The 25533-nt window shown below is 38.1% G+C and overlaps 1 protein-coding gene across 2 annotated transcripts in view; it reads left to right on the forward strand.

Annotated features, from left to right (window-relative positions):
• Positions 1 to 25533, forward strand: part of LOC145994232 (tRNA (carboxymethyluridine(34)-5-O)-methyltransferase alkbh8) — a 35741-nt gene that overhangs the window by 8418 nt on the left and 1790 nt on the right. For both annotated transcript variants that reach the window (XM_083130330.1, XM_083130329.1), the window contains exons 3-7: positions 8655 to 8789; positions 11174 to 11371; positions 13611 to 13770; positions 17162 to 17402; positions 19876 to 20031. In XM_083130330.1, coding sequence (XP_082986456.1) covers positions 8655 to 8789; positions 11174 to 11371; positions 13611 to 13770; positions 17162 to 17402; positions 19876 to 20031 — 890 coding nt within the window. The remainder of the gene's footprint in view (positions 1 to 8654; positions 8790 to 11173; positions 11372 to 13610; positions 13771 to 17161; positions 17403 to 19875; positions 20032 to 25533) is intronic.

Here is a 25533-nt window from a genome sequence, read left to right on the forward strand (position 1 = left end):
AAGATGCAATCAACTGCATACATACAAAGTGCGAAGTGTGGACTGAACAGCTTAGAAGAAGTGTAGCAACCCTGGAAGGCTAGGGGTTGCAAGGAGAAGCTCCGACCTTGACTGGACTGTTTTCATGGCAAGAGCTTTAGTAAATTCTTTCATTTTTTTTTTACACTAGCAGCAGAAAGTTTAGACTCACATATGAAATTTATTCTTTAAATGAAAATAAAATGCTATTAGTTGAAACCAACCATCATAGTGCATATATTTGAACTTGTATGGGTATGTTCAGTGCTCGAAAAATTTTCTTCAAAGCTAGGCGCCAGGAAACTATGTACTAGCTATTGTGCATGCTACAGTGTGTTTCAAAAGTCGCACAACCCAAACTTTGAAAATGTATATCATGAAAACCGTAAGAGGTATTTACACCAGGTTTTCTGCACTAAACTAATCATGTACGCTATCACTGGGTTAATAAATTTATGTCAGCATGTATCCAAATAAAAGCAATTACATTATTTTAAAAAATATTGTTAATTTGCTGAAAACATCTGAGAATTGATTTTCAACAATATATACCAACATAGAATTTTCAGCGAAAAATGCAGGTTCGACCTGGACTCGAACACGGGTTTCTGATATACTGTGCCATTGCTCTAACCACTGAGCTACTGAGCGGGCCTGGCCTCGCCTGATTTTTCGCTGTCGCTGTTTTACCTGCGTGGAATCTTCTCTGCCAATGCTACCGCAACGGGATCTGTTGCCTTTGAAATACAGTAGACTTCGACATTGCCTGGTTCCTCCCAGCGTAGAGATGTTAATTATTGAAAATCAGGCACACACAGGAAATGTACTACGTAGAAATTTTAAGCGAAAAATGCATTAACATCTCCATGCTGGGAGGAACCAGGCAATGTCGAAGTCTACTGTGTTTCAAAGGCAACAGATCTCGTTGCGGTAGCACTGGCAGAGACGATTCCACACAGGTAAAACAGCGACAGCGAGAAATCAGGCCAGGCCGGCTCAGTAGCTTAGTGGTTAGAGAAATCGTACGGTATGCCAGAAACCCAGGTTCGAGTCCTGGTCGAGCCTGCATTTTTCACTGAAAATTTCTACATAGTATATCTTCTGTGTGTGCCTAATCTTCAATAATAATACCAACTCTTAAACAATTTGTGGGATCATATGTTGGTGTTTGGCTGGTTTTAAAACAGTTGCTTTGTGAGGTACAGGAGAAGCAGGGGATTTTTCTTGGACAACCTCTTGCACATGAGTGTAAGAATGAGTAGTAAAATACTCTTCAGCAATGCACACATGTTGCTCCAAAGAATACGCCATGCTGAATCAATTTAAAGAAGAGGCGTAGTAGCTTCGAATGTGAGCGAAGAGAATTTGGTGTAACCAGAGGCAGACTAGGATTCTCTCAAGAGTCCAATTTCGGCACAAAATCTTGGTTTATGATTTTTCACGTAAATGTATAGTCAATACTTAGGTACATGTGGCGTGCGTCTCTTGACAATATTTCGACCTGCTAGCATTGCCAGATATGTCCCAAAAATGGCACTTTTTCACTCAACCCATAAAATCGCCAATAAAAAACCCAGCAAATGTTGCACATGACCAATTTTGGTCGCAAATTACAGATTGACATGGGATCAGACATCTAATTATGATCCTTCGATAATTTCTTACGTATTTTTCTCATTCAAAAGTTCATTTCTGGAAAAAAATTAATGCTGCCTTTTGCCAGTTATTAATTTATCTAAATTTTCTGTATGGAGAAAGCTGATAATTTTAAGCATTGAAAAATATCTCAATGGATGAGACTTTATAATGCAAAAAACCCGGTGTAAATATCTCTTACGGTTTTCATGATATACATTTTCAAATTTTGGAGTGTGCAACTTTTGAAACACTCTGTATAAGAAGCTGAGTATCATGGTATTCAAAACATCGCTAAATCATTTGAGAAAACAGGAAATGGCATGTTGGGGACAAAGAGTAAGAAATGATTACTGACACTCTGGAATGTTTACAAATTTGATTTTTTTAAAAAAAATCATTTGCTAACTTATGCTGTACTGCAATTTAAACTTAGAATGATCAAAATTTTGTACATATGGCAGCATAAGGTCACAGTCACCAGGCTGAAATTTTTAGTCGCCATAGCGACCGGGATTTTTTGAGCCCTGGGTATTATAACACTGTATAGAAGACACCAATTTTTCACACACACAAAAAAAAATGCAATTTCATCACAGTACCTGTTCGTCAATGTGTCCTCCCCTTGATTTGATGACAGCTTTACATATGCATGGCATTCTTGCTGCAAGTTTTTCTAATGTCTCTGTTTTCATACCTTCCCAGGCTTCCAGTAGACACTGCCACAGCTCATCCACAGAGCTTGGGGTCCTTGCTTTTGCCTTCCTGTCAAGTTGCTCCCACAATAGCTCAATTGGTGACAAATCAGGTGATTGGGAAGGCTAAATGATTGACTGCAATGTTCCTTCGGCTTCCTTTCCTGCAACATATTGGTTACACAATTTTGATGTGTGTTTAGGATCATTATCCTGTTGTAAATCAAATCCTCGACCAATTAATCTTGTCCTGGATGGTACAGCATTGCGTGAAAGAATACAATGATACTGTTTCTGTTCCAGTGTTCCTTGCGCTCTTCACTAAATCACCAACCATATTGTTACCAAAACATCCCCATGCCATGACACTTTCTCCTCCATTCTTCACTGTTTTAATAATACACACTTCCAAAACTCTTTCTCCAGGGCGGCGGTGCATTTGCCAGGCAAGTACAGCCGGCAGCCGACGAGAAGATCGCTGAATGAAGGGAGACGGGGCACAGAGGGAAAGGGAGGGTCAGGTTCATTTGCAGAATTTAGGGGTGGTTGGGGGTGGTCGGGGAGAAGGAAGTCTTGTTTTCTTCTTGGTGGGTCATTGTCAAGCTGACGACAAGAGTTCTGGCGGAAGAGCACCTCCCCCACGCGAAAGAGTGGAGTCGCCTGGCAGTACGTCACACCTCTTCTGCCAGCGCTCTTCTCGTCGGCTGCCAGCTGTACACCACTCTCACTTCCATCTGCTATTATACTGCACGTAGAACACTGCTCCTCAATGTCATTCATAAGGAATGCACAATCAAATAATCCGTACAGAATACACCAGCGAAGATGCAATCAACTGCATACATACAAAGTGCGAAGTGTGGACTGAACAGCTTAGAAGAAGTGTAGCAACCCTGGAAGGCTAGGGGTTGCAAGGAGAAGCTCCGACCTTGACTGGACTGTTTTCATGGCAAGAGCTTTAGTAAATTCTTTCATTTTTTTTTTACACTAGCAGCAGAAAGTTTAGACTCACATATGAAATTTATTCTTTAAATGAAAATAAAATGCTATTAGTTGAAACCAACCATCATAGTGCATATATTTGAACTTGTATGGGTATGTTCAGTGCTCGAAAAATTTTCTTCAAAGCTAGGCGCCAGGAAACTATGTACTAGCTATTGTGCATGCTACAGTGTGTTTCAAAAGTCGCACAACCCAAACTTTGAAAATGTATATCATGAAAACCGTAAGAGGTATTTACACCAGGTTTTCTGCACTAAACTAATCATGTACGCTATCACTGGGTTAATAAATTTATGTCAGCATGTATCCAAATAAAAGCAATTACATTATTTTAAAAAATATTGTTAATTTGCTGAAAACATCTGAGAATTGATTTTCAACAATATATACCAACATAGAATTTTCAGCGAAAAATGCAGGTTCGACCTGGACTCGAACACGGGTTTCTGATATACTGTGCCATTGCTCTAACCACTGAGCTACTGAGCGGGCCTGGCCTCGCCTGATTTTTCGCTGTCGCTGTTTTACCTGCGTGGAATCTTCTCTGCCAATGCTACCGCAACGGGATCTGTTGCCTTTGAAATACAGTAGACTTCGACATTGCCTGGTTCCTCCCAGCGTAGAGATGTTAATTATTGAAAATCAGGCACACACAGGAAATGTACTACGTAGAAATTTTAAGCGAAAAATGCATTAACATCTCCATGCTGGGAGGAACCAGGCAATGTCGAAGTCTACTGTGTTTCAAAGGCAACAGATCTCGTTGCGGTAGCACTGGCAGAGACGATTCCACACAGGTAAAACAGCGACAGCGAGAAATCAGGCCAGGCCGGCTCAGTAGCTTAGTGGTTAGAGAAATCGTACGGTATGCCAGAAACCCAGGTTCGAGTCCTGGTCGAGCCTGCATTTTTCACTGAAAATTTCTACATAGTATATCTTCTGTGTGTGCCTAATCTTCAATAATAATACCAACTCTTAAACAATTTGTGGGATCATATGTTGGTGTTTGGCTGGTTTTAAAACAGTTGCTTTGTGAGGTACAGGAGAAGCAGGGGATTTTTCTTGGACAACCTCTTGCACATGAGTGTAAGAATGAGTAGTAAAATACTCTTCAGCAATGCACACATGTTGCTCCAAAGAATACGCCATGCTGAATCAATTTAAAGAAGAGGCGTAGTAGCTTCGAATGTGAGCGAAGAGAATTTGGTGTAACCAGAGGCAGACTAGGATTCTCTCAAGAGTCCAATTTCGGCACAAAATCTTGGTTTATGATTTTTCACGTAAATGTATAGTCAATACTTAGGTACATGTGGCGTGCGTCTCTTGACAATATTTCGACCTGCTAGCATTGCCAGATATGTCCCAAAAATGGCACTTTTTCACTCAACCCATAAAATCGCCAATAAAAAACCCAGCAAATGTTGCACATGACCAATTTTGGTCGCAAATTACAGATTGACATGGGATCAGACATCTAATTATGATCCTTCGATAATTTCTTACGTATTTTTCTCATTCAAAAGTTCATTTCTGGAAAAAAATTAATGCTGCCTTTTGCCAGTTATTAATTTATCTAAATTTTCTGTATGGAGAAAGCTGATAATTTTAAGCATTGAAAAATATCTCAATGGATGAGACTTTATAATGCAAAAAACCCGGTGTAAATATCTCTTACGGTTTTCATGATATACATTTTCAAATTTTGGGGTGTGCAACTTTTGAAACACTCTGTATAAGAAGCTGAGTATCATGGTATTCAAAACATCGCTAAATCATTTGAGAAAACAGGAAATGGCATGTTGGGGACAAAGAGTAAGAAATGATTACTGACACTCTGGAATGTTTACAAATTTGATTTTTTTAAAAAAAATCATTTGCTAACTTATGCTGTACTGCAATTTAAACTTAGAATGATCAAAATTTTGTACATATGGCAGCATAAGGTCACAGTCACCAGGCTGAAATTTTTAGTCGCCATAGCGACCGGGATTTTTTGAGCCCTGGGTATTATAACACTGTATAGAAGACACCAATTTTTCACACACACAAAAAAAAATGCAATTTCATCACAGTACCTGTTCGTCAATGTGTCCTCCCCTTGATTTGATGACAGCTTTACATATGCATGGCATTCTTGCTGCAAGTTTTTCTAATGTCTCTGTTTTCATACCTTCCCAGGCTTCCAGTAGACACTGCCACAGCTCATCCACAGAGCTTGGGGTCCTTGCTTTTGCCTTCCTGTCAAGTTGCTCCCACAATAGCTCAATTGGTGACAAATCAGGTGATTGGGAAGGCTAAATGATTGACTGCAATGTTCCTTCGGCTTCCTTTCCTGCAACATATTGGTTACACAATTTTGATGTGTGTTTAGGATCATTATCCTGTTGTAAATCAAATCCTCGACCAATTAATCTTGTCCTGGATGGTACAGCATTGCGTGAAAGAATACAATGATACTGTTTCTGTTCCAGTGTTCCTTGCGCTCTTCACTAAATCACCAACCATATTGTTACCAAAACATCCCCATGCCATGACACTTTCTCCTCCATTCTTCACTGTTTTAATAATACACACTTCCAAAACTCTTTCTCCAGGGCGGCGGTTAGAACCAAATTTTTCATATTTTGATTCATCCATCCAAAGTACTTGTTTTCATTGTTCGATGGCCCAGTCTATCCTTTTACGCTTGTGTTCGGCTTTCAACAATGGTTTACGAACTGCTACTGGACCAAATAATCCAGCTGCATGCAGACGACTTTTCACTGTTGTGACAGACACTGGTTGCTCTCTTCTTTTATTTATTTCTGAACATATGTCCACTGCCGAACACCTTCTGTCACGCTTACTGAGGATGACAATGTGGTTGTCCTCGACGATAGACGTCTTCCTTCGATGCCCACAGCGTGGCCGATCCTCATGACTGCCAGTTTCCTCTCTTCGTATAACTGCTCTATGGACACTGCATTCGGAAATGTTTAATTGTTTTGCTATTTGTCGGTTTGACCATCCAATTTCCTTATATGCACATTTCTTGGCTTATATTAGCCTTTTTCCCCATAGTTGCTGGTAAATGCGAACTTGTTCCTTTACGTCCAATTGGGCACTAATACTTCACAAGGTTCAAATAGAAACAGCAGGTACTGTAGGTTAAAATTACACACAATCCCTTCTGGTATAAGTACCACTGACCCCACAATAACTCATCAGTAGGCAGTAATATCATTGCAACGTTGAAGATTAACATAGCGAGAATGTATTAAAAGACAGTGAGAACTTGTTAAGAGCATACAGATAACAGAGGGGAAAGTTTATAGAAGAGGACTGCACACTGATATTACATAAACATCATTCGATAAATAGATTACAATTTCCAAGACATATCAAAACAGCTTTAAAAACATTCTATATACGTATATCAATAGTGAAATTCCAGCACAGTAGTGTCGCCTGTTGTCACATTTTAAATTTACTTTCAATGAATTACAAATTTTTACAGGTGAGTCTAAACTTTCTGCCGCTAGTGTATATTATAAAATACCGCATTCAAAGCTTGCACAAATTCACATTCACATTCAAATTCACATTCTCATTTTATGTAGTGCTCAAAGTGAAAATTCCTATGTGGGGGATGCTTAATCAAGTTTGAAGATGAGGAAATGCTTATGGAAATTATCCTAGCTGGGGATCCTTTATGAAAATTGTCTTTGCTCCATTTCAAGCACTGCATTTGTGTCAAAATGTTACAAAAAGTGATTGGTCAAACTTTAGACCAGGGGTTTCCAACTGGCGGCCCGCGGGCCGCATGCGGCCCCCGTTGCCTTTTTCTGCGGCCCGCGAAGCCAGTTTGCAAAATACATTAATTTTATTTATTTTTATTAAAACACGTTCTTTTTTTACTGAAGGAACGGATGCTCTGTGAAGAAAGACAATATCACAGGTAGAATTGATTTTGCAGTCAATAATGATAATCAGAAGAATCTAAAGTGACGTAACTTTCTCTTCACACCATGCATTCCATCCCTTCGCTATGTGGAATGAACTCGCCTGCTTCCGCGAAGGCTTCACTCTTTGTGTTCAGAAACAAACTGCAGAGCGGCGCTATAGAGATCTGTTTTACTACGCACGAAGTACGAAGAGATTTCCAGTGTTCCAACTCGGATTGTACTGTGAATGATTGTTAAAGTTTGTGCAAATATCGAAATGAGCAATGTCTCCAAAAGACGTAAGATTAAAAATTAAAATAGCTTCTCTCCAACTTGAATTGCGTGATTTGCAAGGCGATGTGTTCCTTCAAATTAGGCAAGAAAAGGGGCCAGAGTTTTTCAAATACCTTTCAAAGGAACGCTTTCCAAACCTTCGTAGTTTTGGGCAAAGAATGACATAGATGTTCGGCAGCACATACACGTGTGAAAGTGTTTTATTCAATGAAGTTAGTCAAGAACCGCTACAGAAGCAGACTGGTAGATTCTTCACTGCTTCACCTTCTGAGGCTTTCAAATGCAGAAATTCAAATACAACTTTAATAAAAGAAGCAGATCGGGCTCAATTTTCACATTGAACACTTACTATGAAGGATTCTTATTTGTATGGTGTGTGAAATAAATTGTAATTATACAATTTTGATTTGTAATTCCATTGTTTTATTGCCTCATTTTAGAAATTTAGGTCATGCGAAAGTACTACATTTTCAGTTCAGTACTTACAATTTTTGAAATTTTAACCCCCCCCCCCCCCCCAAAAAAATGCGGCCCGCCTATCAACTGCTGGATATAATTTTGGCCCTCGGACCTTTTGAAGTTGGAAACCACTGCTTTAGACCAACCGTACTAAAAGTGATTGGCCAAATATAACATAGTGTTGGTAACACTGATTATGGCCATGGTGCCAACATAGGGCCAATAGGGCGTTTTGTATGTTGGGCCAATGTACTGAAAACTAAAGTAGATAAATGTTTGTGTTGGGATGTATATAATTTAATGTAAATCTAAATACAAGCTTTAGTAAAAATTATTTCTATAAAATAAAAATGTACACAATACTATCGTGTTGAAATAGTATCACATAATAATAATAATAAAATGGAGCTTATCATATCATTAGGATAACACTTGTTAGAAAGAAGATCGAAAGTACTAGCTCTCTACTGAGGAATGGCTCCTCTTTTGACCTATTCACTGAGTAACTGAAAATTGTTTTAACACTGAGCTCGATTCTTTTTGCCCATGATGTTTGATTGGGGAATCACTGTTTTTTAAATACACTTTTTTAAAAAATAAAACTATTTATTTTAATTTTTTTTGCTAGTACCAGAAGATGAAACTGTATGGAGTTACCATAGTCTTCCTCCTGGTTTGACTCTTCATGAAGATTTTGTAACAGAAGAAGAGGAAGAAGAGCTTCTTACTTGTGTAGATTGGAATGGGTCAGATCCTCACCTAGGTATGTAACATTTGGTAAGGAAAATTCAAAGTTTCTGCATTTTTTGTACTGGTCAATAGGGATGAATCGATTTGAAATTTCTGGTGATACCGATATAAAATTTACTGATAATTGTTAGTCTACCGATCCACCATAAAATTCCAATGCTCATTGAAGGAGATGTGTAATTGATTAATTGTGCTCTGGTCAGAAGGGTCGGGAAATAAATGCTCACCATTTAAAAACAGAGGAAGATATTGTTATGATTTTACAAGATACAGAAACTCTCCAAGTTTATGCACCGAGTGAATGCACATACTTGCGCATGTGCTCCAATGTGTAATGCGGGAACAAGCCTGGCACTAGTCAGTAGAGCAACAAGACATGTCACGTGACGGTAAGAATGTGGATATTTAGATGTCTGCAGGGCATCTCAAGGTCCACACATCGAGTTGTGTTCAGTACTGTAATATAATTAAAATTTAAAAATGATGTTAGAGTTGCTCGCTAGATGGCAGGGAGGTCTGTCATATGCATGACGCAATAGGACTGACTGAACTCGAGTGTCTTTGTCTTCGTATGTGTGTGTGTGAGCGAGCGTGACGCGACCACAAGTGGTGGTACTTGGTCGTCGTATAACCTGTGTCTTTGTGTATATAATATCCGTTATTATAATATATAGTTGTGTTCATGAACTATGAGAGACTTCATTCTTTAACCCAACACGAAATCAACACACTCCTGGACTTTGGAAAGTTACGCCAGGTGTTTTAATGGTATAACGCCGCTTCAAGTTGCATTCACAATTTTCATAAACTCTGAGAGTTTCTATATTGAGGTATGCAAGAAAAACCTGTGTTAATGAACCATTATTTACAAATCAATTATTTCTCAATCCCTCTAAGCGAAACACACTGTATATGTAATCAGCTGACTGAAATAAGTTTTGGTTTTCCTAAAGAAAGTACATATTGAGGCATTTACTTTATAATAGGGATGGACCAATATGAAATTTTTGCCGATACCTTTAACCGATATTCTACCGATCCGATATAAAATTCTAAATGGTTCATTGGCCTCCTTAATAAAATGTACTTTTCCATGCACAAGAACTGCATATTTGGATGTTTGCTTTTTTAAAAAGTAGGGCAAAATGATCGTTAATATCAATAAAAATCATATTAAAATGGCAAATAATCTAGGAAAATTATCCTTAAAATTATTAAATGGTAAAAAATGACCTAAAAATAATTTTCGCTCTTGAAATGAAAACTTGATTTTTCATAAATTACAAGAGAGTAGTTGAATAATTCGACAAAACTCGTTTGGTGTTTTAAACTACAAAAGCAAAGCGAAAAAGGCAATTAAGTGCTAATGTGGTTTTCTTTATTTATTTTTACTTCAAGTTTTTTCTGTATAAGTAATTCACGTTCTTTCAGAGTGGGCCTTGCACAATACAGTAGTGGGTCAACATGTAAAAATACAGTTGTGTTTCTCATACATCAGATTATAATTTTTTTACATTGTGACTAAAACCCAAGCAAGTGGCCAGCAAGGGAACCTCAAAGTAGTCTTCACGTCGCACAAAGTATTTTAAGTGGTGGAGGGAAAATAAATATACCACAATTAATTATTTAATCCATTGCCAAACATTTCAGTTGAAATATGATGCATTCCCATTGACCATATTTTCTATTAATAGGAAACTTGCTTAGAAGACCATGTCAGGAAATTGAAATACATAAATTATGCTAGCAAATGCAATTACAAGTCCTCCTCCGTGGCCGTGCTGTCTAAGGCACCTTGTTTTGGGCGGCGGCTGCGGGACGGCATGGGTTTAATCTCTGGGAATTTTCATCCTGTGTATAGGGCCGGTGGCACCATCGTGAGGAAATTGGGGAGCTTCGAATGAGTAAGCGTAATTCGGTCCTGTAGACGTACTACAATGGCCGGGGATACGTCGGGCTGACCCCCCGACTATTCCAATCCTGGTTGAAGATCTCCACGCTTAGAGGTGACGAAGGAAAGCGTGGGAGGGAGACCGGCATCCGGTAGGTAAGCCAAGGCCTTTCATGGGCTGTTACGCACAGGATTATTATTATTATTTATGCAATTAAAATTCATGAAAGAACAGTGGAGAAGAAAGGTAAACCTCAAAAATGAAGAAAAATGCAATAAAGATGGCAAAATAAGAACAATGTTATCTGGTTCTAACTTAAGAGAAATGGACTGATATCAGATTTAGCATTGTTTTCAAGGCTCAGAAAATAAGATGAGTGTTCCTTCCTCAATTTATTTTAATAGTCATTCATTCTCATTGTTACAATTAGCCAATGGAAATTAACTGAACATACAAGCATAGTGATGCATTTATTATTTTTAGTAAACATGTAATTTACTTTCAGGTCAGTCGCTTAAACATAGAAAAGTGAAACATTACAGCTATGAATTCCGATATGATAACAACAACATTGATAAGAATTCACCTTTGTCTGAGGGCATTCCATCAAAATGTTCACCAATACTGGAAAGAATGATGTCATGTGATTACTTCAGAAGTTTACCTGATCAGTTAACTGTTAATCAGTATGAACCTGGACAAGGTAATCTAGAATTTGTTCTTGATTAAGCAAGTTATAGTGGAAGTGGGCTATCTGTTAGTGACAATAGTTATTTATTATTTGCATGCAGTGTTAACTGGGCATTATCCATTGTATTTTAAACTACTATATATTCTATAACTGCATTGAATGAATATTTTTATGCACCTGTGATGAAATTGATCAAAGCAAATCTGGTACCATAGCCAACTACACTGTATTTTCTAGGGCTGATCTGAGAGCAGTGACGATACTTGAAAATTGCAACAGTTCCAATTAGTTAAGAATATTTCTCAACTTTAATATGCAAGTATTCCAGTGGAACTGTAGAACTGCTGTAAAGGATTCATAATTTCACATGAGAAACTCATTTAGTCACCTAGTTCATTTCTATCCAGAATGTTGTTTCAAAAATTATGAAAATTATTTATTTTCCATAATTTCCAGGACATTCAGACTGAAAGTGCCACATGGCAACCAGTCTACACAAAACTTCAAAACTCCAGAAAAAATTGTCTGTATTGGTGATGGAATTCCAAACAGTACTTTCTGATACCAATACCACTGGAATTGCCAAATGCTGATAGTATGTATAGGTATCAGCCCTAATATTTTTCTCCCTTATGGATGTATTCTGTAAATACCAAATGTTCTACGATCTGATATTACATGCCAAACATTGATTCACCTTAATGAATCTTCACTTTAGTCATAAATGCCAGGTGGCCACACTTATAGTAGTTGCCCTATTCAGCAACAAATTGCGCTGAAACTTGGTATAGGGCTTATGGAGGCCACAGGGAAGAGAATGCTGACAAAAAGGAATTCAATGTTCACCATCAGGTGTGGAAATGTGACGCTGAAATCTGGTGCTCAGTGGAGAACATCTCGAGAAACTCTTTGTGCGACCATTCATCACACTGTGTTACGCTTCTAAAGGGTCATTCACGTTGACAGCATGCATATTGAACACTGCTGTACAGACATAAACTCAAATTACTGGTGGTTGTTACTTCAGCGCCACATTGTCACCTGGTGGTGAAAATTTGAACTTTTTTGGTCTGCATTAGCTTCCCCATGGTCTCCACAGCATCTATATCGGTTTCAACACAATTTGTTGCTTCGAACAGGTTCCAGAGAGCTTTGAGTAGGGCAAGTTTCATTGTGGCCATAGGCGCCAACTCCATGGGGCTTGGGGAGGCTCGAGCCCCCCAATGTTATCGATGTGGGGCAGAGCCCCCAAACAATTTTGCTTAAGAGAATCTAATGTATTATTTTGCTTCTCTTGTAAAGTTTACTCTGAATTGTGCCACATGAACTTAACTTTAAATATACATTTGAAATGTTCTAGACCATCAACTTTGGAGGGCTATGACCAGAGACACACAAACACATGACTTATTACTATATACTAAGAATATAATTATGAGTATTGTTAAAGTTTTTTACTAAAAACAGTTTCAAAATAAGATGTGCATGAACTAGGAGAGACGTTCGGGCTACAAATGGCTCTCACATGACATTCTGAACAAAATCATTGATATATTAGGGAGATCTGTTTTGCGGTCCGTGTTAGCAGATATTAAAAGTCGGGAATATTTTGCTATTATGGTTGACGAAACTTGTGTCACATCCATCTGTGAACAATTGACATTTTGCATTCGAACTGTAAATGAAAATTTTAATATTTTTGAGGAATTCATGGGCTTTTACGAGATTCCGAACACTGAGGCCAAAACTTAAAAAAGGGAGGGAGGGAGTCATTCATTAATTTATTTCAGTGATCAGAGGCCCCCCCCCAATAATTTTGACAAGTCAGCGCCCCTGATTGTGGCCACCTGGTATATGATACACAGTGGTGTGTGCAGGGGGGAGATTGGTGGGGGTTATAACCCCCCCTCCTTTTGGTCCAGTATTTTTTTAAAAAAAGGACATCAAAGGCAGGAAAATATGGCAAATTGAGGACTGACTATTTAAAAAATGTGCACATTCACACCTCCCTCGAAAATCCTGGGCACACCACTGATTATACATGAAAAAGTTTGTAACACTTATCACAAATTGATGTCAGATTTTGGCTACAAAACAATCCATGTTCACCATAATTCGTAGCAGACTGAGTAGCTGCAACAAGACTCCAATATTCTTCACCAAACATACGTAGATTTATTCAAATTTCAATGCATGTAGCTGGTACAGGTATAACATCCTTGAATACTTTACACATTTTTCTTTGTTACAGGTATTCCACCACATGTAGATACCCATAGTGCTTTCGAGGACCCAATTGTGTCACTTTCTCTAGGTTCGTCTGTTATTATGGACTTCAAACATGCTGATGGTCGTAATATTCCAGTTATACTGCCAAAGAGATCTCTTTTGGTAATGTCGGGTGAATCAAGGTAGGTTTCAATGCGAGTTTTTCTTCAGTAAGACAAACCTAACAATTTCAGTGCCTTTTCTGCAAGTCTGTACAGTGGGATGCACAAGTATTGTTCGGCAAAAAAATCCATTGCTATTTTTGTTAATTTTTCTTTGCATCTTAAATGTTTTTTTAAGGAACAGATTTTTACTACGGATGGCCACAAACTCCAGATAACTTATATCTGGATTTCAAATTCTGTGATATTATAACCAACCAAAGGTTGGGTATACATCCCCAATACATACAGGCACCACTCCACTCCAACCAAAGTACAAGGCTAATTCACTCCATATAAAATTAACAGGAGTAGACATTCCCAGATGTATTAAAATTAGCAGGAATTAGGCCTAAGTAGTAAAAGTATGATAAAACATCAAAATATTAAGTAAAGAATAAGTCCCTGACCAAAATTCATTGGTTATCAAAATGAAAACCTTTTGTGTGTAGGCATAATCCAATGAGCACATGTCGCTTTTCATGCAATTTTTTTTATTAATAGATAGATTTTCGGGATAACATTTGTGCAAGCACAAATTAACTTGCCTTCCCTGAAAATAACCCAAAGTCACAATTATTAGCACAAATAAACCCCAAAAACATCAAAAAATCGATGTTTTTGACAAAAGACAATCGGTCTCACAGCACCAGTGCCATCTGGTGAGAGCCAGTGGAACTAGCCCCGACTAGACTGCCATCTAGTGGAGTTCTTAAGGTACTTGATGAAGACAAGTAACCCAAGCTGCTGTGGACCAATCAGATGGCTTCCTGGGTGTAGCTTCCAGACAATAGAACAGATAGTATTTACCAGGAGAGGACGCCATCTTGAACTTCACTTGTTGTTGAGATCTGAAGCAGTACACATCGCTCCAGCAATTTGGGCCAGAGTAGGCCATTGGAGAGAGGAACAATGGAGCGGCCATTGTGTCCAATAGTGTGGAATACCTACTAAGTGGACAGAACTAGTCCAATAGTGTACAAAATGGACAAATTGCAGGGTTAAAGTGGCCTATAGTGCATGGAACCAGAATCCATGAAAAATCGGAACAATTCCAAACCACATGGTGAGGACAAAGAGCCTTCAGAAAACCAAGGGGATTGGCATCCAAATGCATCCACATTTAGTCAGCACATCCTTTGTCAAAGATCTCCCTAGAACAGTGCATTTGCAAGTAAATAACCATCTGCCTTAAGACCCGGTCATATTTTAGTGTAAATTCTGAGGAAACCCCCCCCCCCATTCATAGTTGGAGTGGTAAGTGAAGTGCACAAAGGCCCATGTGTGATGAAGTGGAAGCAGACTATGTAAGTACCATGCTCTTGTTACCTATTTGTTGGTTATATATGTAAAAACACCCTTATAAGTTTGTTTAGTGCTTGTATATAATTAAATGTGAGAAATCCAAGATTATTAAATGTGTCTTTCCAACATCTTGGTTTATTAATTCATATTTGGGTGGATAAGTCCGGGAAGCGTGCTTCTCGCTCCGGATTAAATAGGCTGAAAGTTCCTATGATAAACCAGCAATCATTCCTCGGAATGGATGCTGGTCAACTGGGGTCATCCTCCATGTATATGGTCACGGGAGGACAGCGTAGAGCTGCACGGGGATAAGTATGTCCAGGTTACATAGCCAGGTTGTAAATTCATTCAAGCCCAAAGGTGGTGAGTAGGTTAGGTTCACCTATCCTGTTAGCGGCAACGTAACCTGGAGGCACGGATCCCTGGACCAGCTGAGTAGACGACGACGTCTCTCGCCTTTCGTTTCTCGCGCGGATCGCAATATCTCTTTTGGATATCTGGATAGAACAGATTTGATGAAGAGTTTGTGAAAAATACATACAGTGAAATACAAAAATAACTAATTAAAAGAATATGTGGATAGCCCATAAATGATAAAACTGTCTGGATAATGCACACATTCGGATATCTGATCATTTCGGATAATCTGAATATCCGGTTAATTCGAATATTGGATATCTGGAAAATTTGGATAATCCAAGGAATTCTGATATCTAAATAATCCACATATCAGATATCCAGATATTTGAAATTTGGATAAAATTTTATCTGGAATTGGCCATCCACAATTTAATGCTAGTGCAGAGGTTGTCAGCAGATTGTTGGTGTTTGTTTCAATTCTTGAAACTTTCATTGCATAAAATAAAGAAAATAAACATGGTGATGGGAAATTTGCTTGGTAATACTTATGCATCCCACTGCACTATTTTCCTCTATTTTTTGTTTATTTTTAACCACTGAACTATCCACATGTTACATTTTTCAATTTTTGTTTACACGTTTTGTTACCACTTCTTATTTTCATAATACAATATTTTTACTCCTAATATAGTTGTAACTTAGTGTGTTTGTTTTACTTAGTTGGGTTTTTCAAAGGTGTTGACAAGGTGTATGGATGGCCCATTGTATCCTGTTTCGTTTAAATCTTTTCAGAACCAGTCGAGCTGTTATGATTGGATGTGCTTTCATCTGCACCACACTCACAGTACAGGGATGTTATAATCTTCCTAATGTAATTTAGTCAATAGCTGAGAAAAGCTGTTAAAGGTTCCTAAAAAGTTTAATATGTTTATACCAATGTTCTTTACATACAGGGTGGGATAAAAGTCGCTTTCCCCACAAATTAGTTCCCAGTTTTAATGCTTGTTCATGAATAAACACACAGATGTCATAACTTGATCAAACAAGTACCCCGTGTATAAGTGGTGGGATTTGGCACCATGTTGTTCATGTTTCATTTGTTTTCCGATGTTGGATTGTCACTGATTATTGTGTGTTGGGTTGTGTGTGACGACTGCTCGTATTTGTCAATGAATCTCAAATTAAATCAGCAATTCCAAGAATGGAAAGACACGACAGATTGGCCATGCACATCATGTGACATAACACCATTGATTTTTCACTTTGGAGTATCGTGAAAGATGTTGTTTATTCTCAAAAACCAACGGATCTGCATTACGTGCAACAATTGATCCAACTAGCGTTTGAGAAGATCAATAAAGATTGTCATTTTTGTTCCAAAATCTGTCAATCAGTACCTAAACGATGTGAATTGTGTATCACAAAACAGGATTTTGAACAAACTTTGTAAAGAAGTGAGTAATATAAGATTTTGAGCAAAGAAATGAGCAATACATTTTTGTGGAAAGCGACTTTTATCCCACCTTGTATATTTGTCAATTGAATAATATTTTTTATCGTAAGACTCCTTTGTCATGTGAGAACTAAGGAAACATAACTCCAAAAATGCAGACCAAGCTCTAAGCCACAAGCTTTGTTTTTATTTTTATTGTCTTATGAAAGTTTGATGAACCTCCGGAGTCTATAAGCGCTTGACTTGTATTTGCAGATATGACTGGACACATGGGATTGTGCCTAGAACCATGGATGTAATTCCTGCTGCAGGAGGCGGCTTGACTGTTCAGAAGAGGCAACAAAGAACTTCATTCACATTTCGCCGTGTTAGAAGAACACCTTGTGACTGCAAGTTTGTACAAAATTGTGATACATATCAGTACAAGTTGCAGCATGAGCCTTTGCAGTGTGATGAAAAACTTGCAGCCAAGCTGGAAACACTACATGTTCATAGAGTAAGGTATATCCTTTCATAGGAACAAAACAACCATAAAACGTTTATTGCTGTACCATTTTTCACACTATGCTAGAAAATGTGCTTCTTTTTGTGTGTGTGTGTTTTTTTTTTGTCTAATGCTCATATGATGATTACATTTTAATTGCTGAAGGGTTGTGCACAAAGGTTAAGTTAATAACTTATGATTTCTTGAATTGCTCAGGAAGGATTTTCTTGATCATTTTTAGCCCTCATAAAAATTGATTTAACAACTAGAAGCAGAGTTATATCGAAATTCATTATTTCTTGTTACTTACCCACCCCATCCCCAACTTTTCTTGCATGATATCTAGGGAAGTAAGCATCTTGGGAGAAAATGTATGTGTAGGTCCAATCCTAAAGATCGTGGTCTATTAGTAACGAGATTGTAAGTCAACAGATCAAATTGCTTGGCCACTGATGTGGTCACTTGTAATAGTGTATCCAGTCATATGTATGTAGACTTTTATACGTAGTACATTAACTTAGAACTTGAATGTGTTTGTTCTTGTTCACATAAATAATATAGGAAATAGAATATATAATATATGAAATATATCATAAATGAAACATTCTTGGAGAAATATACGAGGGTTGGGGCAACTATTTTTTTTTTTTGTGAGAATGCGAGAGCTGCACGAAAATCCGAAATATACAAGTGAAAGAGGCACATACTACTATTCCCTCAGTTTCCACCAGCTCACTGTGGCATCCTCTGGCATTTCTGTCCTGAAGTATGGCTGTTTTGATACATGAACACTGTTCATGCTGTGGAATGGCGGCTCAACAAAGAATTACCACAGTCCTCTGTATGATAACACAGGCCTGAATGGGTTTGGATGACTCACAGATGACTGTTGTCCCTAAATAATTTCAGTATGCTGATTCCAAAAATAAAATCCATTTTTACCCATCAAGTCTATTTTTTTTCCAGAAAATTTCAATATATTAAGTGCCTTTATTTCACAATAAAATGTGTAGTTCCATGATTTCCTCAATAGATGGCTCTGTTTAAAGGATGATAAAATATTGGTTTTCTAGAATGCAAATCCTCCAAGTTTGAACTATAAATGCACAAAGTAGTAAGCATTTAATCCACCTTCTATTTTCACAAGACACATTGACATGAAAATTGTAAACTTTGATTACATAAGTTCCATTTTCGAAATCCCTCATGAAAATATCCTTCACAAAATGTCCAAAACTGAATGTTATAATGTAGTGGGTTGATTGAATTTTATGGCTTGGAGAAAAATCCTGACGTGATGGTAAGAAATTTATGTCATATCCATCATCAGCATTAAAAATACTTCCAGAATACCCTATTGGTTTGTAAACATCCGAAATTTCCTTTGATTAAATTTATTTTATTGCTTTCCGTAATAGGCATACTGGAATGACGAATATGATAATTTTGATTGTGAAAAATCCTGACATGATGGGGAAAGTGGATATCATGTACATGATTAGCATTCAAAATACTTCCAGAATCACCTATTGGTTTGAAAACAACCTACATTTTGCTTGCTTAAATTAATTTTGATGTGTTCTGTAATAGGCGTAATGGAATGGCAAATATGATAATTTTGATTCTGAAATGATAGGGAAAAATGGATGTCATTTCCGTGATTAGCACTGAAAGTACTTTCAGAATCTGATTAATTTGGAAACAACCTAAATTTCTCTTGCATAAATTCTTTTGATGAGTTTGTTGCGTTAGGTAATGCATGTAATGCAATGGCGAATATGAAAATTTTGATTGTGAAATTGAGAAAAGTCCTGACGTGATGTGGAAAAAATGGATGTCCAATTTTTTTTTTTCAAAAATGCAGGCTGGCGTAAAAGTTCATCACACTGCAATGTAATGACATGTCCTCATAATAAGGGTGCCATTATTTCTGGGACATATGATCATATTGTGGTACCATTGTTTAACTTCGAAAAAATATATAGTTGCCATAACTTATGCACCAGCCCTCATATTTGATATTATTTATATTACTGGTTAACGTAGATTGCAATCATTTTAAGGTTTTTGCAATGAATCATATTCTTTTCAACAGTCAGGTATAATCTCTCTGACCAGAGAAAGGGAAGAAAGTAGTTTCTATCGGATGTAAGTAGGGCTCCACACATTCTCGATCTCGTCCACTTTTTGGAAGTGATGTGATCAACACCACAGTCTGGCCACCTTTATTACCCCAAGTACGTACCTATTTATTTGAGGCCTTGGGAACCCCAGTCACTACATACTGGGACAAAGCTGGTAAAATTCTGACTATATCACCCACCCTGGGTATCAAAAAAATCATTTTCTGTGTGGTAGTCCTGCACCCTTTGGACTAGATAACCATGGCTAATAATTTGGACAGGGCCTTTCTAGAATTTTTTGTGTGTGTTGCTTCCATTCCATCCTGTAAAATAATATTTAATGATATTTTATTTTTATTTAGGTTTATGAAGAAATAGCTTCACATTTTAGTGACACCAGACATAAGCCGTGGCCAAATGTTATGGAATTCGTCCACTCACTTCCTTCAGGATCTTTGCTAGTGGATGTTGGCTGTGGAAATGGAAAGTATTTTGGCTTCAATAAAAACATATTTGAGGTAGGTACCATTGTAACCATTTCTGTTCTAGAAAAATCGACTCATCATGCTTTTATGTATTTACTATTGCTGGATTTTAACAATTGCCTGCAGGCTCTGTGGCCAAACATGTTAAATGGTTGACTTTTGATCTCACCACCGGAGTTTCCGAGTTTGTCCCAACCTGGGCATGGGTGTTTTTTGTGTGTGTATTCATCAATTTCATTTAAACATCCCTCATCCTCATCACCACGTTTACCCAAAAGTGGCAGAAAAAGGATGCATCATTTGATATTTTTCCTTGTAATTTATTAGAATTATTTCCCAGGTTTTATATTTTCTAAATTCTTCAGCCACAGGACCCTAAGAACGTAAATTCAAGTTCCGACTGTACTTGAAAAATTAATCAATTTCTAATTGTTGACAGTAAATTTAGATACATCATGAAAAAAGAAAAATGTTCAGGTTTTGCTGAACATGTAATAGAAAGTCAACATTGTTCTTCACCTGATAAAGATAAATTAATTGCAAGTAGCAGCAATAAACTAGAAGAATACTAAAGAAGGAATTGGATTCATAATTGGGAAAAGAGAGACGCGGTAGTATATAAATATGGAGAAACTAGTACTCACTTTTATCCGCTAAGCTGTTTTTTCTTCTTTTTCGATTAATTTCAGTGGCCACTGCCACCATCCTCGTTGGAACTTGTTGCACTGTTGCTTGGCATGCGTCTTTTGTTCGTAGTTCTCTGGCTGCCGTTAGGCGCGCTGTGCGTCTTGGTGTGTCGTCTGCTATTTCCGGGCGATAACTGCTGTAGTAGGGGAATCCAAGTGTGGTGCGCTTGCCCGCTATGTATGTTTAGTTCGTGCGGGAAGTGCATTATGGCGTGCGTTTCCTTGATTTTGGTGTCTATGAGCGTGTGGGCAGTGTGTTTGACTCGAACCTTTTGAATTTTATGGCTATTGTATTTGATATGTTTAGCAAGACCAGTAGTGGGTTGGGCTTTTTTCGCATCTGCTAGGTGCTGTTGGATTCTTTCATTGACAGATCTGATGGACCTGCCGATGTAATGAGCCTTGCATTCACACTCTGCATCCTATACACCTGGGTTGTCAAGGGGGAGAGGAAGTACTGTACTGTACTCAATAAGAACTGCACTTCTTTAATGGGAAGCCGTTTAGATTCCTAAGGAAATACGAATGGATCTAGTCTATATTTCACTGTAAATTATTTTTAATCTGAAGTTTTTTCACGAATGCTAATGTCATTTGATCATCAGAATGAAGCTGAAGCTACTTGATTATTTTTTTCTATGGGTAGATGAGCGATATTTTACTCTGATGGAAAAATATTCTTGTCAAATCAATTGTTTGGAAGAAAGGGGGGGGGGGAGCGAAGTTCGGACACACGTATTTTTCTGTGTGAGGCAGAGAATGGATTATTTTATGCAGATTATGTGACTCGTGTCTTGTAAAGTGACGGGGCCAGGAAAAATGAGTGAATAAATGAGGGGTGTGGCAATATTTTCTGAGAGCGGCCAAATTTAGTGCACATCTAAATGCCATTAAAATGTGGGTGATCTAAGCTACCACATAAAGCGGCTCTTGAGCTCACCCAGCCTAAAATAAATTTGTACCTGGGGGCAACCTTGGGGGGTAAAGACTGTCCAACCATGGTGCTGATCACGTCACCTCCAAATTGGCAGAGATTGAAGAGTATGTGGGGTAAAGACAGCCAGAGCATGGTGCTGAGCACAAATCTCCCGCATCCCCTATACAGGGTGTCTCATAAGTAATAGCGCAAACTGACACAGGTGAAAGTACACAATAATAGAAGAAAAAAAGTCTTGGTATACATGGGTCTGCAAACTAGCCGTTTTCGAGATAATCGCGTATGTGTGATTACAAGCTGCCACTGACTTCATTGTTTGTTAACGTCGTCCTAGTTGGTAAAATGCTAATAATATGTGCAAATGTGTGGTTAATAGCCGTCACTGATTGCATTTTGTAAACACTGAGTGCTTTACTCCTTGCACGTTCCGAGGTTTGCTCTTTGTTTACAAAACAAAACATTTCCGAGAGATGGCGTTGTAATCGAAGAGGATGGATACAATCAGTACACAGGGTAGAATGTTCAATAAAAGCAATGAGATCTCCAATGACTTTTCTTACTGTATAATTGACCAACTAGGTTGACGTTTACAAACAATGAAGTCAGTGGCGGCTTAATTACACATTCGTAATTGTCCCGAAAATAGCTCGTTTGCAGATCAATGTTTACTGAGACTTTTTTCCATCTATTATCGTGTACTTTCACCTGTGTCAGTTTGCGCTATTACTTTTGAGACATCCTGTATATGCATCACGGCATGGTGCAAAGTGCATGGGGAACTTTATCTTCGCCTTTTTCTCATATGAAGGGGGGGGGGGGGGTTGCTTTCTCATGCTTCCTATGGTATCATCACTAGTCTTGTAATTACTGAAAAGTGCTAAGTATTGCTGCCCCGATTTTCTTGCTCGTGTGGAAGTGAGCTCCTTACACGAGACATCTTAACCAATTAACATAAAGGCGAAAAGCGATCTCCCGTCTCTTTTCCTCTGACGTCTAAAATTATGCAGTTGCTCTTCAACCTGAATACGTGCATTCAACGAACATAGCGTATTGCAAGTAAAAAGAAAAAAAAGACCAGCCGGTTTCTCATTCTTTAATGCCCTGCATTGGAAATCTTGCTCCGATGTCTGAAGCATTGACATGCCAACATGAGAGAGTGTCAAGCAGTGATCCTTCGTCCCCCCACCCCCACTTTCCTTCTTTTCTTTCTACAACTTGGCCGGGCGAGAATGAGCACACTTCTGATAAGATGGCATGCCGCTCCACCATCTGTTCGTCTCCCCCTTCCCCTCCTGCCATTAAAAAACGGTTGGAGTGTTCGCAAGCAGCAGGCAACTGGCGCCAATGTTTCGTCTCCTGGCTCCAGAGTTATGACTCATTCAGTCTGAAGGGAAGAAAAATGGCAGTGTTTTCAATCTTGTCCCAGAAACTTGTTTTGCTTTGACGATTAGGAAAACACAGCAGCGGACACAATGCGAAAGTTTGACAAAGCTTGTTTTGTTCACTTCATGTTGTTGGGCTGATTGGGACTGGACACACATGGAGCTAAAGTGGGATCTGAATCATTCTACATGTCTCCACTGTGAACCGAATCCAGGACACTTACCGTATATAAAGATGCTTATCGTCTAACTATAAATGATCACCCCCCTCCAATTACCCGGGACTTCAAAAACTAGCAACTAATTACCAGTTTACAGAGTAAACTGAGATCTCGCACAATCAGATGCATAAACTGAACCTAATAGGTGGCAGTTAGAAGTAGTCATCCACCGTCCCTACGTACAAAAGTGGGTCCCATTAATCCATCATTGATTTTCACAGCAGTTCTTGCTTTTCCTTAGAAATTCATAATCATACTTCTATCCTGTTGTTAAACAATTTTTGACAAAATATACCCCTAAAAAGTCGATTATGTAGTAATTTCTTACTGACACTTGAGTTTCACCCCTCCCATATGCTTTCCTGCTTTTTATGTTTTTTTTTATTTACGAGCCCCTGAAAAACATAAAATCGGGGTTTGACTGTATTTACAAAAGGACCTAAACCTGCAACACTGATCAAGTGAGTTTTTTTCACTTTGAAGATGATGCTTCCTCCATACACTTGCACCAGTAAGAGAGGTGGTTTGTTGATCTCTGGAAGTCTCTCCATCAAATTAGAAGTCGATACCCTCTATGCATGCTTACCATACCAGCAAGTTTACAAATGGGAGGAGGAAGTTCGACAATGGCCTCAGTTCGCAGGAACATGTATGGAAATACCTTTGCAGTGGTTCATGAGTGACTGAGCGAGCATCCCAAAGATTATTCTTATGAGGTATACAGGCACTAACTCAAACTTGAAAATATATGTGGATCAGCAAATGGTATGAGCAAAAATGCTGCAAATTTGGACAACCCCACATGCAGATATCTCCTAGATTAAATCCATGAAACAAATTAAAGTTTTCATTTGGCTTTCTCTCATACCATACATATGGAGTTAGAAGATAAAACTATGAATACAAACGCGTGGGATCTAGTACAGCATATGTTTTATATCAAATGCAGGCAGCTATCTTGTCTGATTTATTTTACTGGTTTCTCCTTTCAATTCGTGAAGTACTGACACCAGTATTAGCTCTTGCTTAACTCTTTCGCTGCGGAATTCTCTGGCACACAATATCCCTTGGCTGTGTAATTAAATTTGAAAATATATTTTTTTATAAAAAAAAATAGTTTTCACAATTACATTGCATTATATATGAGAGAGAACTTACAAAAGTCATTCCTTGCACTGGAAAACCATTCTGTAGTCCCTGGTGGTATGATATTTTGAAAAATTTTGAAATTTTGAAAGAAAAAAAAACATTTTTTTAGAAACAATAATTTTACAAACTTTTTTAGAAACAATAATTTTACACAATTACATTGCAAAATATGTTATAGAGAACTTACAAAAGTCATTCCTTGCACTGGAAAACCATTCTGTAGTCCCTGGTGGTATGATATTTGGAAAAATTTTGAATTTTTTTAGAAAGAATAATTTTACAAAATTACATTGCAAAATATGTTATAGAGAACTTACAAAAGTCATTCCTTGCACTGGCAAACTATTCTGTAGTCCCTGGTGGTATGATATTTTGAAAAATTTTGAAATTCCCGCACCTAGATCAATGCTGTTTTGCATTCTGCTCCATGATGATACGGACGGCGGTACAAATTCTTCATCAGACACTACACAATCACTGTCACCACTTGAAGTCTCATAAAAACTGTCGCTATTATCGTCACAACTTAATTCACCTTCTGATTCTGAGTCAGCAAATAACAGTTGAGTAATATCATTATCAGACAAGTGTTGACGACTTGACGAAGCCATGTTGTTTACATTCAAACATGCATTTGAAACTGACATGTCAGAGCACTCAATGCTTGTATGTCAAAGAATTCTAAACGGAGGCGTAATTAGTGACATCATACGGATAAAAACAAAACTACAAGTTGAAATAGTTCAAAGTACTATCAACAGATGTCAGAAGGCTACTAAAAGCGACGTACTTCGGAAATGCGACACCCGCAGCGAGTGGAAGTATGAACTCGCAATAATGCGACTTCCGCGGAGCAAGGCACCTGGCGTGCTGTGCATAAAAGCGACGACCGCAGCGAAAGAGTTAATTGGGTTCAATAAGTAAATGGTTGCCCCCTGGGCAGAGTGGTGAGCACATCGTGCTACGACACCAGGGGTCCTGGGTTCGAATCCTGGCCTGGGCATGCATGTTTGTGAGTGTCCATTCATCACTCATCCCCATCTTCGCAAATTAGTCAAAAGTGGCACAAGAAGCGAAGTAAAATAAAGCAAATCAATCAATAAGTAATATAATTTTTTTTCACCGATGATGGTGTTTTACTGTTATATTGATTTATTATA

Source organism: Lepisma saccharinum, chromosome 10 (genome assembly GCF_977018435.1).
Source record: "Lepisma saccharinum chromosome 10, izLepSacc3.1, whole genome shotgun sequence".
Classification (NCBI taxonomy): Eukaryota; Metazoa; Arthropoda; class Insecta; order Zygentoma; family Lepismatidae; genus Lepisma; species Lepisma saccharinum.